This window comes from Carcharodon carcharias, chromosome 2 (genome assembly GCF_017639515.1).
Source record: "Carcharodon carcharias isolate sCarCar2 chromosome 2, sCarCar2.pri, whole genome shotgun sequence".
Classification (NCBI taxonomy): Eukaryota; Metazoa; Chordata; class Chondrichthyes; order Lamniformes; family Lamnidae; genus Carcharodon; species Carcharodon carcharias.
Window position 1 is genome coordinate 39,319,731 of NC_054468.1, and position 13,645 is coordinate 39,333,375.

At 39.6% G+C, this 13,645-nt stretch overlaps 1 protein-coding gene across 4 annotated transcripts in view; it reads left to right on the top strand.

Moving 5' to 3' along the window:
• Positions 1–13,645, top strand: part of atp11b (ATPase phospholipid transporting 11B (putative)) — a 190,144-nt gene that overhangs the window by 106,789 nt on the left and 69,710 nt on the right. For all 4 annotated transcript variants that reach the window (XM_041217012.1, XM_041217005.1, XM_041217020.1 and 1 more), the window contains exons 18-20: positions 1,770–1,951; positions 6,789–6,992; positions 12,840–12,993. In XM_041217012.1, the coding sequence (XP_041072946.1) occupies positions 1,770–1,951; positions 6,789–6,992; positions 12,840–12,993 (540 nt within the window). The remainder of the gene's footprint in view (positions 1–1,769; positions 1,952–6,788; positions 6,993–12,839; positions 12,994–13,645) is intronic.

Consider the following 13,645-nt stretch of genomic DNA (forward strand, 5'->3'; position numbering starts at 1 on the left):
CATGTGTTGTAGGACCACCCACAGTGCTGTTAGGGTGGGAGTTCCCAGATTTTGACTCAACGACAGTGAACGAATGGCGATATGGTGAGAACTGATGCCAGTGCCCAATGAACCGAAACCCCCTTCTTCCCACACCACTCTTTGAGCCACGCATTTAATTTTCTAATCTGCTTGACCCTATGCCATTTGGCACATTGCACATAATGGTATGTGGGCGACCACAGTCTTTCCATCGCTAACGCCCACAGACTGTGCCTCCCTGCTGATGTCCAGAGCCTGTTTCTCCACAGCAATCAATGTGGCAACAACTGCAGGTCCACCCATGGTTCTGTGGCTCTTCCTGAAGCTTTTCTTCTCTTCTCACATTCATAATTCTCTGCTTTCACTCATTGCAGAAGTGGAATGTGTGGGGAGGATGGTTGAGAACATTTTTGGGGAGTGATTGTAAGCCTGGGAATGAGATATCAGGTGAGGGTGAGAGTGCGTTTTGGGCGTTGAAGTGTCTGGAGAGACAGGAATGAGTGGAGCTGAAGGATATTGATAGCCTGAGGAGTATTATGAAGGACAGTGGTTGGGGAGTCGGAGTATAGCGTTTGGCACCTTGTGTTATGCAACTCATCTTTCCTGCCTTTATTAGGTCACTAAATCTTTTGTGGCATTGTGGCACTGTTCCCACATGCGAGGGACCACACTCCTGTTGCTCATCATTACTTCATTGACCTGCAGCTATGCCCATTTGCTATTGGCTGCTTGGCCTCTTCCTCCTGTCCACTGGAAACAACACTTCCTTGCTGAATCTCACTGCCTTAAGCATGAGCTCCAAGGAAGAGTCAGAGAATTGGGAGACAATTTCCAACATCTTGATGCCATTCTTCTCCTTTCTTCTGCCCGCTGCAGCCATTCTGACTCTTCCCTGGATCCTTTAAATAGCAATCCTTCCTTCGAGAGAATGTGGATTGCTGTCATGTCTGCATTTGTCACTGGTCAAAGCTGGATGCGGGACCCTTAATGTTGTGGCTGAATTAAGCTGACAACTTTTGGAATCCAAATGTGCACAGAATAATGTGGAAATCCAAAAGTTGCTGTCAGTATCCTAGATGCACCCTAGGATGTAATCAATGGGGAATCTTAAATTGATGAGAATTTCAGCCCTGCAGTAAAAACCCTTGTAAAAGTTGCATTTTGTTGATTAAGGTGCAACAGGATTTTTAATAGTACTAACTTCATAATTACTGCTAACTCCTCACTGACCCTGAAAAGTCAGTTTATATTTGTGTTTTTACTTTCTTAAAACCATTTTGTTTGTTTTCATTTTATTTTCCATTTTAATTCAACCACAATCATTTATTTCACTGATCTGAAAATTTTAATTTAAGTGTGAAGGATTTAGTGCTTTTAACTTCCTGGTTTGCTGTGTTTGGATACTTCAATGTGTTTGACTGCTTATTTGCTTGTTGACATCACTGCTGCACATCAAGAAATCTCCTTAACTTGGCACCAAATTTAAACTGCCATCAGGAAATGGGAAATCTGCACCACAAAGATCACTGGATCTTTATGGGCAGCTTTTTGAGGTCAGAGCAAGCACCGTTGCCTTGCTGTTGTCCACAAAATCCAGCCAATTGCTGCTTATGGGACATTGCTGTGCATAGTTGGATGCTACATCTTCCTACATAACATTGACTACAATCCAAAAAGTAGTCATTGGCTATGCAACTTCGGACGCACAAGATGCTACAGAAATCACAAATTTTACACATTCTTTCTAGAAAGGACTGCGAACGCTCTGCATAGCATGCAAGAATTTAACCAAGAAAGAATATGAAGAAATAGCATCTCGGCTTCTTGAAGCTAGGACATCTCTGCAGCACAGAGAACAAGAAATAGCAGATGTTTTCAATTTTGTTGAAAGAGACCTGCATCTGCTGGGAGTTTCTGGCGTAGAAGACAAGTATGTTTATGCTTTGTCATTATTGTTACTCCAGTTAGATATCTATGAATCCTCTTACTTTGCCATGAAGTTATAAGTTATGTAAATAAATTAGACTCTTCATATTAATTTAATGAAATAATTATTCTGAGAATGCTGGAAAGTGAGATTAAAATGGACAGCTAGTTTTATTTTCTCTTCGGCCAGCGCAGACACGATTGGCTCAATGTTTCTGTGCTGTAACCTTTCTAACAAATCCTGTAGATTAAGTTTTTATGCTGTGGATATTTTTGAAATGTTGCTGATTGATCTATTGTAGAAGGCAGAAATTATTTTATTTCTTCTGTTTTAAAGCTATTAATCATCTGTCATTTTATGCATTTTGTAACTTATAATGAAAATCTGGTTCATTTTTTTAAACTAGTGTCAAGGTAACCTCAAATGTGCTGGAACCAATAGTTGTTTAATGCATTTTCATCAATCCAATTATTTGTTTTTATTGCAATTTAAGAATGCATAATAGATGTCTTGTTCTTTTGATGTATTTAACCCTATCACGGAAATGAACGCAGCTCTACCTATACTCACTCAAATGGTGTTAATGGAATTCAGAGATTTAACAAAATAGTAGGATACTTAAGTTCTTTTCAGAATTGAAATTCAGTTTTGTACATTGGATGTTTTCCTTATCATCGACCATGCTGCATGTGCAATGTGAAGGTAAGGAACACATCAGGAGATGGTGGTTTTTAGAGAAGAAATCAAATTGGCACCTGACACATTGCTAGAGAAAAGAGTGGCATATTTTGTTAACCACCAATTCCTGATGTGGATTATGCTTATTTTTAAAATTTACTCAGCCTTCAAGTACAATCAGGAATTGCTATTAAGAATATTGTACTCTTCGGGTGCGATGACCTTTCCCCATCCTATAACACAGCATCGCTGAAGAGTTGTTTTCATTTTCCTTTTTGAGGCAGTAGGCAGCTTCCCATGTTTCCATGTATTATTTTCAGTTACTTAATAGAAGTTAGTCTCTTTTATTCTTTAAGAACACAGCAATGATCCTTTTTAAAATTTTGATGAACTATTTTTCATCAAATCTGACCAACGTAACTTGAGATTACACCATGCTGCTAATTGGTGTTGGCTTAAAATTTTTTTGTAGGATACCATAGGTCTTCCTTGTGATAGACACACAATTATTCCAGATTTATTTCATAAGTAAAACATAATTGACTTAATAATTGAAAGCAGTTTCTGGCATCCAGATAGTCAAAGTTTAACTCAGCCTTGCGCAAGGGGATATTCAGTGGAATGAAGCATCTCCTGCCCCAGGCCCAGATGAGAAATCAAATGTGAATGAGGAGAATTTACAGGATTGTTCCTTTAAAGCTGCATCAGTTTAATTAAATTTTTGTTAACTCCCATGACTGAAGAGAGGGTGCAACATTCCTCAAAGTTGCGTTTAACCATGCTGCAAATTAATCTTTAGATTTGGATTCTGGGTCTTCTGCCAACTGTGGCAGTGGTAGAATGAGCAGCACATCTGGATCTTTGACAGACAAGGCACCACAACCATTGATGCAGCTGTTTGTCCCACTCAAAGCATTGGCGTCAGCCTCAAACAATTTTCATCCAAGTTGACCTTGCCACTAATTCTACTGACTGGGCTTTGACTCTGGTACCATCCCAGTGACACTAACAGTTATTGACAAAACAGATGTCAATGTCATTGACCTGGTATACCCTGGTAAAGGCGCTGATTGAAACTTGTTACACTTGGTTTCTTTCAACATTGAAGTTCTTTTAGAAGAAAGTCTAGATCACAAAACCTGTACTCTCGAATCTAAACAAAGATATTGATGAGTTTAGAATGTACATTGATATCTCCAACATGTTTGGGTGATGAAGGAGGACTCACCCCAAGTAGAGTTGTTGAGATTAGTGGTCTGTTCAGTAAGTTCCTAGTGAGGAAGAAGAAAATGCAGATTTTGCTTTACAAGTTATACAGAGAAAATGTAGTTGTCAGCCTGGTCTTTAAATGCACGGCTTTTATCTGTTGGGTATCCAACAATCATTCATATAACAATACGCTGGTCATTAGGAACAATTCCACTTGGGAAATTTAGCATACTAATTTGAATTGCTTCACGTGCTCATTAAATGATCAGTATAAATATGCAGGATCATATACCAATATTTCTTTTAGGTTGCTGGGGTTTCTCCAAATTCATTTGTGCCCATTTCTGCCTGTGGTTTAGACCTGGCTAATGCGGTAATAGTAGAGCTTTTCACTTAATCCTATTTATGAAGTACATTTGATAAATTCAACCATTTCCTTCTTAGTTTGACCCTGGATGGAACTTTAACTTGTTGGGATCAAAGCTCAAGTCAAATTCTTATCAACCCTTGTGAAATCTCTTAAAGATGCCAGCCTTCATAATAAACACCAAAGGCTAGTGAATGGCTTTCACCAGTAGACCTAACTTGTTTGACGGGGAGTGAGGTTAAATTTCCATCTCTGCTTAAAATCATTTTGTTACCAAATTCTGAAAATTATACTGATCAAGCATTGTCAATCATTCAACATTTCTTTTAATGAAAGTACCACTTAGATTTTGTGTCCAAGTCAACAGTCAGGGTGAAAGACCTTTATAAATTCAGATAATTATGGAATATTTATTAATAATTATTACATTATAATTATAATAAATTTTTTAAAATATTATTAAATAAGTCAACAATGTAGATAGTTGACTGTATCACTTATATGCCAAAGCGAGACCAACTCGAATGAAGTTCACTTAGTTTGTGTGCGGGTCCCTTGATGGGCCAACTTGTGCAGATTTTCTTCAAGGCTTCTTTCATTACTACAGTGACTACACTTCAAAAGTACCTCATTGGCTGTAAATTGCTTTGAGACTTTTCCAGTGGTTGTGAAATGTGCTCTATAAATGCAAGTATGGCCTTCTTTTATTTCTATGATAGTTGCCTGGAGCAGCTCATATGCTGTCACAAATCATTTTTGTCCAAACAAAAAGCGCTCAGTTAGTCTTCAAGATGATCTGAAAATTCAATTTCTCAGGGATGTTACTGCTTCGAAAAATTACCTTATCTGGAGGATGAACAAATAAAAAGAAAATTATAATTACTTACCATAGGTGAAGGCTTCTCCATTCTTTGAACTTTAGCCTCCTCGTATGAAGCACCCTCCTGGCCAGCCCCAATTTTGTTTTTTAACAGTTATTTATTTCTGTAACCTGTTAGTGCTCTTGGTGGTCCTACAGGTTTTATTGCTGCCTTTGCCAGACAGAGGAGTGAAGGCCTGTTTCAAAGTGATGCTGTAATACATAAGGTTTGGAAATGAGGTTACCAGACTCCCAGAACATGAAGTTCAAGTGACAATGTTTCCTGGTAACTTCCCCTGTGAGATAACAGCATTTCCTGATTGTGTCTGGGTTTTGAACTTTGATCATACAATGATGAAGACTCTTTATTATAAGTAATCTATTCTTATGTTTTATTTTTGAATTGATTTTAGTTGTAATAAACATTTGATGAAATCAGGTGATAATGTTTTGAGTAATACTTTGCACCTAAAAGTTTGGATGTTAGCACTGTCATGAGCTGATGTTTTGATTCCTTTAAAGTGAAAACATTTTATTGAGGCATTTCTCAGCAGTATTATTTAGCTGTGTAGTGATTTGGACATAACTTCTTAATATATTTCAATTTTTTTGGCCGCATTTATTAAAACGTGACAGCACATCGTAAGATGTTGCAGGTCACATAACCACAGGCCTTGCATTCACACTAATAATAAAGTATTACATTATTTTGAGAAGAGCTGCATATCTCAATTTATGAGATTGAGTGTGTGTTCTTTTGTGATATGGAACTTCTTAAGTAAAAATTATTGATTACACAATTAACTTAATCGTTGAGGAAAGGAGCAAGGAATTTACTCAAAAGAAGGGTTCCAGTGAAGGGACCCCCATGTTATTTTATTTCATTCATACAGGATATCTATTCAGTCATCCTCCCATCATAGTATCCAGCTGTCAGTTAAATTAACCCATATCCTTGCCTCAACACTTTTCCTGGTAACCTATTTCAACTGCACTGCTAAGAAATACTTCCTTACGTCTGCCTTAAATATGGTTTTCATATCTTGGAGTGTGTACTCTTTTGACCTGCTTTCTTGGCATATCTGTATTATTTCACATTTACTTTCTCTAACCAGTTGGGAATCTTGTATAGTTGTAGAAAGTCCATATAAGAACTTTTTTGAGGTGGAAGAGCCATAGTTTACCAAGGTGTTTTTTTGTACATCATCTCCTCAATGGCAAGTTAAGCTAATTTACCTGGAACTGCACTACCTCGAGGGCCTGGGTCTTTGAATGTTGAATTTTATCTTTTTTTAAAAACAAATGACCTGATAGGAGTCACTCATTAGAAGTGACAATAACTCATTTGGATTTTTAAAATGTAGCCCATTTAATGCACTTATGCCACTTACAAAGCAACATCAATTCGAACATAATTTTGTTTTCCATGTTAGTTTTCACCTACCCCATTTTCCCTCCAAAAAATAGGGACTCATTCTAGGTACAATTCTATAGTAACTGGCCCTTTGGTACCTTGGATAAATAGCAGTCTTTACATGTATAAGTTCAGGAAATGTGTGTGTGCAGTGCTTTTGACCATGGAGTATCAGAGCTGTGCCTATATCTGAGCTGCTGCCCACCTAGTTGCATAATTTGACAATGTTACTGAATAACTATCAGAAATTTTAATTAGACATATAATATGTTGCTTGCTGAGAGTATCTTAACTGCTTTGTTTCTTGTTCCAGGTTGCAAGAAAAAGTTCCAGAGACAATAGAAGCTCTTAAATTGGCAGGAATCAAAGTATGGGTTCTTACAGGAGATAAACAGGAAACTGCAATTAGTGTGAGTTTATCAAGTGGACATTTTCACAGGACCATGAATATTTTGGAACTTACCAATCAGAAATCAGACACTGAATGTGTTGCGCAGCTTCAAAGGCTTGATAGAAGGTAATCATGTTCTCTTTTTGTGGTCTGTTTAATCAATTCCACACGATCCTTCTGTGTTTGTGATTGTGCAGTGAATTGGTTCTAGTAAAATCAATAATTAAATATTGTAAATTTTAAGTTTGTGACAGTTACATTTACTATTAATATATACTGGACCATGGGTGAACTGCAACAATTATTTATTCCTGTGTGGTGCAAAAGTGAAACAGGAAAGGTGGCCAAACTATGGCTTACAAGGGAAATTAGAGATAGTATTAGATGCAAGGAAGAGGCATACAAATTGGCTAGAAAAAAACAACAAACCGGAGGATTGGGAGCAGTTTAGAATTCAGCAAAGGAGGACCAAGGGATTGATTAAGAAGGGGAAAATAGAATACGAGAGTAAGCTTGCAAGGAACATAAAAACTGACTGTAAAATTTTGTATAGGTATGTGAAGAGAAAAAGATTGGTGAAGACAAATGTAGGTCCCTTACAGTCAGAAACAGGAGAATTTGTAATGGGGACCAAAGAAACGGCTGGCCAACTAAATACATATTTTGATTCTGTCTTCACAAAGGAGGACACTAATAACATACCAGAAATGTTGGGGAACACAGGGTTTAGTGAGAGGGAGGAACTGAAAGAAATCAGTATTAGTGGGGAAAGGGTGTTGGGGAAATTGATGGGATTGAAGGCCGATAAATCCCCGGGGTCTGATAATCTACATCCCAGAGTACTTAAGGAAGTGGCCCTAGAAATAGTGGATGCATTGGTGGCCATCTTCTAAGATTCTATAGACTCTGGAACAGTTCCTACAGATTGGAGGGTAGCTAATGTAACCCCACTATTTAAAAAGGGAGGCAGAGAGAAAACAGGGAATTATAGACCAGTCAGCCTGACGTCGGTAGTGGGGAAAATTCTAGAGTCCATTATAAAAGATTTGATAGCTGAGCACGTGGAAAACAGTGGCAGAATCGGACAGAGTCCGCATGGATTTATGAAATCGTGCTTGACAAATCTACTGGAATTTTTTGAGGATGTAATTAGTAGAGTTGTTGAGGGGAAGCCAGTGGATGTGGTTTATTTGGACTTTCAGAAGGCTTTCAACAAAGCCTCGCATAAGAGCTTGGCGTGTAAAATTAAAGGGCATGGAATTGGGGGTAGTGTATTGAAATGGCTGGAAAACTGGTTGGCAGACAGGAAACAAAGAGTAGGAATAAACGGGTCTTTTTCCGAATGGCAGGCAGTGACTAGTGGGGTACCGCAGAGATCGGTGCTGGGACCCCAGTTATTCATAATCTATATTAATGATTTAGATGAGGAAATTAAATGTAATATCTCCAGATTTGCAGATGACACAAAGCTGGGTGGGAGGGTGAGCTGTGAGGAGGATGCAGAGGTGCTTCAGTGGGATTAGGACAAGCTGAGTGAGTGGGCAAATGCATGGCAGATGCAGTATAATGTGGATAAATGTGAGGTTATCCATTTTGGTAGCAAAAACAGGAAGGCAGATTATTATCTGGCTATAAATTGAGAGAGGGGAATGTGCAACGAGACCTGGGTGTCCTGGTACACCAGTCGCTGAAGGTAAGCATGCAGGTGCAGCAGGCGGTAAAGAAGGCAAATGGTATGTTGCCTTCATAGCCAGAGGATTCGAGTACAGGAACAGGGAGTCTTGCTGCAATTGTACAGGGCCTTGTTGAGACCACACCTGGAATATTGTGTGCAGTTTTGGTCTCCTTATCTGAGGAAGGATGTATTTGCTATAGAGGGAGTGCAGCGAATATTTACTCGACTGATTCCTGGGATGGTGGGACTGACATATGAGGAGAGATTGAGTCGATGAGGATTATATTCGCTGGAGTTCAGAAGAATGAGGGGGGATCTCATAGAAACCTATAAAATTCTAACAGGACTAGACAGGGTAGATACAGGAAGGATGTTCCCGATGGTGGGGTAAACAGAACCAGGGGTCACAGTCTGAGGATACGGGGTAGACCATTTAGGACTGAGATGAGGAGAAATTTCTTCACCCAGAGAGTGGTGAGCCTGAGGAATTCGCTACCACAGAAAGTAGTTGAGACCAAAACATTGTATGTTTTCAAGAAGGAGTTAGATATAGCTCTTGGGGCAAAAGGGATCAAAGAGAAAGCGGGAGAAGGCTATTGAGTTGGATGATCAGCCATAATCATAATGAATGGCGGAGCAAGCTCGAAGGGCCGAATGGCCTACTCCTGCTCCTATTTTCTATATACTGTTCATTTTTTTTCAAATCCTCTGTCCTTCGGTAACAACTTTCATTTATATAACACCTTTAATGGAGAAAAATTTCCCAAAGCACTTCACAAAATCATAAACACACAAAAATCACTCCAAGCCAAAGAAAGAAATGTTAATCAAGGTAGCAAAAAGCTTGGATGGATTTTAAGGAGGCCTTTAAAGAAGGAGAGGGAGACCATGAGAAATTTAAATCTATGGTATTGAGTGACTAGATGTTAATTTAGGTCAGCATGTAGAGTTTTGATTGATTAGTGAACAGGACAGCTGCAGAATTTTGGATTGGGTTTTGAAGAATCAAATACTGACTTGGAATTGACCACCTTGAATCTGTAAGTGCCAAAGGTAATGGGTATAGATTCCATCAACAGATGGGCTAAGACAGGCTAAGAATTTGAGTGATGTTATTGGTTGAAGTAGGCAATCTTTGGAGAGTATATTGGATCAAAAGTTCAGCACAACTCAAAGAGGACACAGAAGTCAGACACGGTTTGCTTCAATGTAAGCCAGTGTCGAGGAAGGAAGATAGAATCAGTGGCTAGAGTACAGAGTTTGTGGCAGGCTCAAAGACAGTGGCTTTTTCTTTCCATTGTTTAACTGGAAAAAATTGCCACTCATCCAGGATGGATGTCAAACAAGCAAGCTGTCTTACATAGGCAGAGGAAGGAACATTAGAGATTCTGGTGAGATAGAGCTGGGCCTTGTCAGTGCATACGTCGAATCTGACCCTAATTCTTCAGGTGATATTGCCAAGGGATAACATGTAGATGGGGGAAGAGGTTAGGGCTAGAGATGGGCTCATTGAGTTCTGTAAAGGTAATGGTGCTTGATTGAAAGAGAAGGCATTGATGGAAATGCATTGCTTACAATTGTATCAATAAGAAAGGAACCTTGAGGACAAATCCCATTGCTGCTCCTCCATTGTCCAGCTCAGTGGAACAGTGTCAACAGCTGCAGAGAGGTCAATTTAAGGATGAAGAAGAATGGTGCACCCGTGATCACAGTCCTAAAGAATGTTTTGTGACTTCAAAGCAGTTTTGGTGCTGTGTGAGGAGCAGAAAGCTGATTGCAGAGTTTCCACCAAGTACTTGCAAGAAAGGTGGGCATGAAATTGGGGATGGAACAACATGTTACAAGTACTTTGGAGAAGGGAGGGAAGTTGGAGGTTAGGGGTTAGGTTTGTTAGGAGAGGGGTTGAGGGTGATTTTTTTTTTCCTGAGTGGTGTGATGATGGTTTTGAAAAGGAGGGGAGCAGTATCTGCGTAGAAAGAACTCTTCTGCAATATCGGCAAGCAGGATGGGCCAAGAAGTGGAATTGGATTGTCAGCAGTTCAGTGAGAATGTGTTCAAGGGAACAGTGGTGGATCTTATAGAGATGATGAGTTCAGAGAGGGCATGAGAGAAGATAGGAAATAAACTACCAAAATGCAGTGGGGGTGTTGTGGGGATCTTTGGGGGAAATTTAGAGGTAGCTGAATGGTTGGTCTTAATCTTGGTAACAAGGAAGATGCCCTTGCACTTGTTGTTGGAGGTGAGGGCAATGGAAGCTGAGAAGAAGTGGTTTAACCACACGGTTGGTGATGGAAAATAGAAACCAGGGATTATCTTTCCTATTCTGAGTGAGCCTGAAGTAGTGGATGGTTTTGATAAACCAGACTAAGGTTTTGACAATGCTTGATGTGATCCAGCCAGACCTGGCAATTAACGCTAAATTAGCTTGGTGCTAGACAGGATCAAGTCAGCGCCTCTTGAACTTGAGGAAGCAAAGATTGGAGCAACATCAGAGGGATTTCCCAGTGTGAGATCGAATAGAGGTTGAACTGTAAACCAGGAAATCACAGATGAAGAGTGGTTGAGCGGATCAACAGCTGCATTGTGGACCAAAAATGAGAGAGTTGGGAATTTGAAAGTACAGTTATAAGTGACTTGGGAGAGAATTTATCCCAAGGACAGATGCATAAGGAAGTGATGGTGAGGAAGGCAAGGATGTGGTCAGAAATGGCCTCACCTGGAATTCAGGTGATGAGAGTCAGGGGTGGGTGGGGGTTGGTGGGGGGTCGGGGGGGGTGGGGTGTGGCCTGTAACATGGCAAAGTGAAGGGATGGCAGTGAATGTGGGGAATTTATTTGGAGGGAGAGATTTAGTGTTGTCAGAGGATAGAGAGTAAAGTGACCTGAGATGGAGATTGAAATCACAGGGAATGAGGAGTCACTTGGTGTTGAGGTTAAGGGCGAATATCTTAGTTACAAAAATTGGTATAGACTCGGCAGGGCAGTGATAAACAAGGGATTGTAAAGTATAGGCAAGGGGTTTGGAACAGCTTGAAGTGCTTGTAAGGAGGAGAAGGCACCAGAGGAGGAGACAAAGGTCCAATTTGGTGATAAGGACCACACCATTACCGTGGTTATTTGGATGGGCAGATGGTGGCTGTAAAAGATGGACAAAGAGGCTTCAATCAGGGGTGTGATACTGCCACCCATGAGAGAGGTTTGTCAGTGCAACCAATAAGGTTATGAATAACAGGGGCTTGGTTTGTGAGTGAAGAGGCGTTCTGAAGGGAAGTGTGAAGAGGGGCCATGATTGTTGACGGGGTAGAATTCAAGAAGGCAATACTGGTGGAAAGAATGAACAGGACAGTGGCAAGAATAGCCTCTTCCCCTCCACCTCCTCTTCCCCCTCCCCAACCGACCCCAGCAGTCCTGCTGAAAATGGAAATTGGCGTGAGCAGGTGAGGAATTTGGAAAGAGAAAAATGAGAGGGGCTGTGATAGTTTTTAACATTATGAAGTTCATACAAATTGGATCTGCACGCTTTTCTACCATGTAAAGAGTTTGAGCACAAGGGGTCATATTTACAAATTAAGAATAAAACAAGATAGGAAATGCAGGAGGACTTTTTTTCAATAAAAAAGGTGGTAAGTATGGAAAACAGGTTACCAGCATTGGAGTATGAAACTAGAAACCTTGATGTGTTTCAAAAAGGAACAGACAAGTTTTTGTTAACAAATGGGATTTTGGGCTACCAGAAATGCACAAAGGGGTGGACTAGATGAATCCATAGGCCTTCTGCCTGAAGCAGTTATCATTTTTGGTTAGTTGGTACTGTTTTAAAAAGAAAAGCAATCCCCTCAAGTCATTTTCCATATTTAATTTGTATTTGTTCTAGTCTATGAACCAACTAACGACCAAGATCTGAGCGTATGTAAAAAGGTACTTCTGGTTAGCAGCAGCAATTGCTATAGTAAATGAGTAATGGGATAAGGCGCAATGGGCCGAGTGTCCTACGCCTGCTCCTAATTCATGTATTTGTATAAATTGACTTAAGCAAGCCATGCACTGTGCCATAAATAAATTTCCCTGTGCATGAGTGGAAGGTGTGTAATAAATGCATTCATATGGATCCATAATTTTAATGTAAGCTTTTATGGAGAGGGTAAATTCTCTTTGCTGTTCATTAAATTGAGCCTTTAAATCCTGCCTGAAATAGATTGGCACAGGCAGTGTTTTACCTGATGTACATGCACAGATTAACTATGCAAAAAAAATCAGAAACTTGAATTATAAACTTTAACAAATGGTTTATGATTGCAGAATAAAACAGGATCATGTGATTCAGCATGGCTTGGTTGTAGATGGAACTAGCCTTTCAATCGCACTCAGGGGACATGAAGAACTGTTCATGGAAATTAGCAAAAACTGCAGTGCTGTGTTATGTTGCCGAATGGCACCCCTGCAAAAAGCAAAAGTAAGTTGCGTATTCAAAAGTGCAGTTGGATAAAGAAATCAAAATTACTTGTGCAATTTCTTATGTTGTTCATATTAATTTAGCAATGTCAAATTGTGGTCTAATATGATAGAGACCAAAAGTCCCATGATCCCCTTATCCTTGAGTATATTGGTATGAAAATAGAAATTAACTTATTTTACCTGAATGAAAATACTGATCTTTAAAATTCAGCTCCCCTTTTGACTCAATGCAACAGATGTATTTGCTAATTAGATCATCTTGGGAAGTTTATAGGTTTGATCCCAATTATTATCTCAAGTGACAATTCATCGCGGTCTTCCCAGATTAATGAAAAGAAAATCAGCTTGCATCTGACTGGAGATTCCTGCTGGAAGTCTTGTATGTCAGTCAAGGGCTAGTGATACAGTCCCTTCTTACAGGCATTGTTCCATAATTGGGGAGATGGTTTTCTTGAGAAAGACAGGATGGGAGCATAGAACACTTTTGAACAAATGTGTCATAGAATCTGTTGTTTGCTGTGACCAGTGAACGGCTTTAACTTCAAGCTTTTATGGAGAGTGTAAGTTCTATTTGCTGTTAATTAAATAGATGAAAATTGAATTAATTAAAATTCATTGGTTCCTGGGCATATAGTACAAAAGCAAGAAAG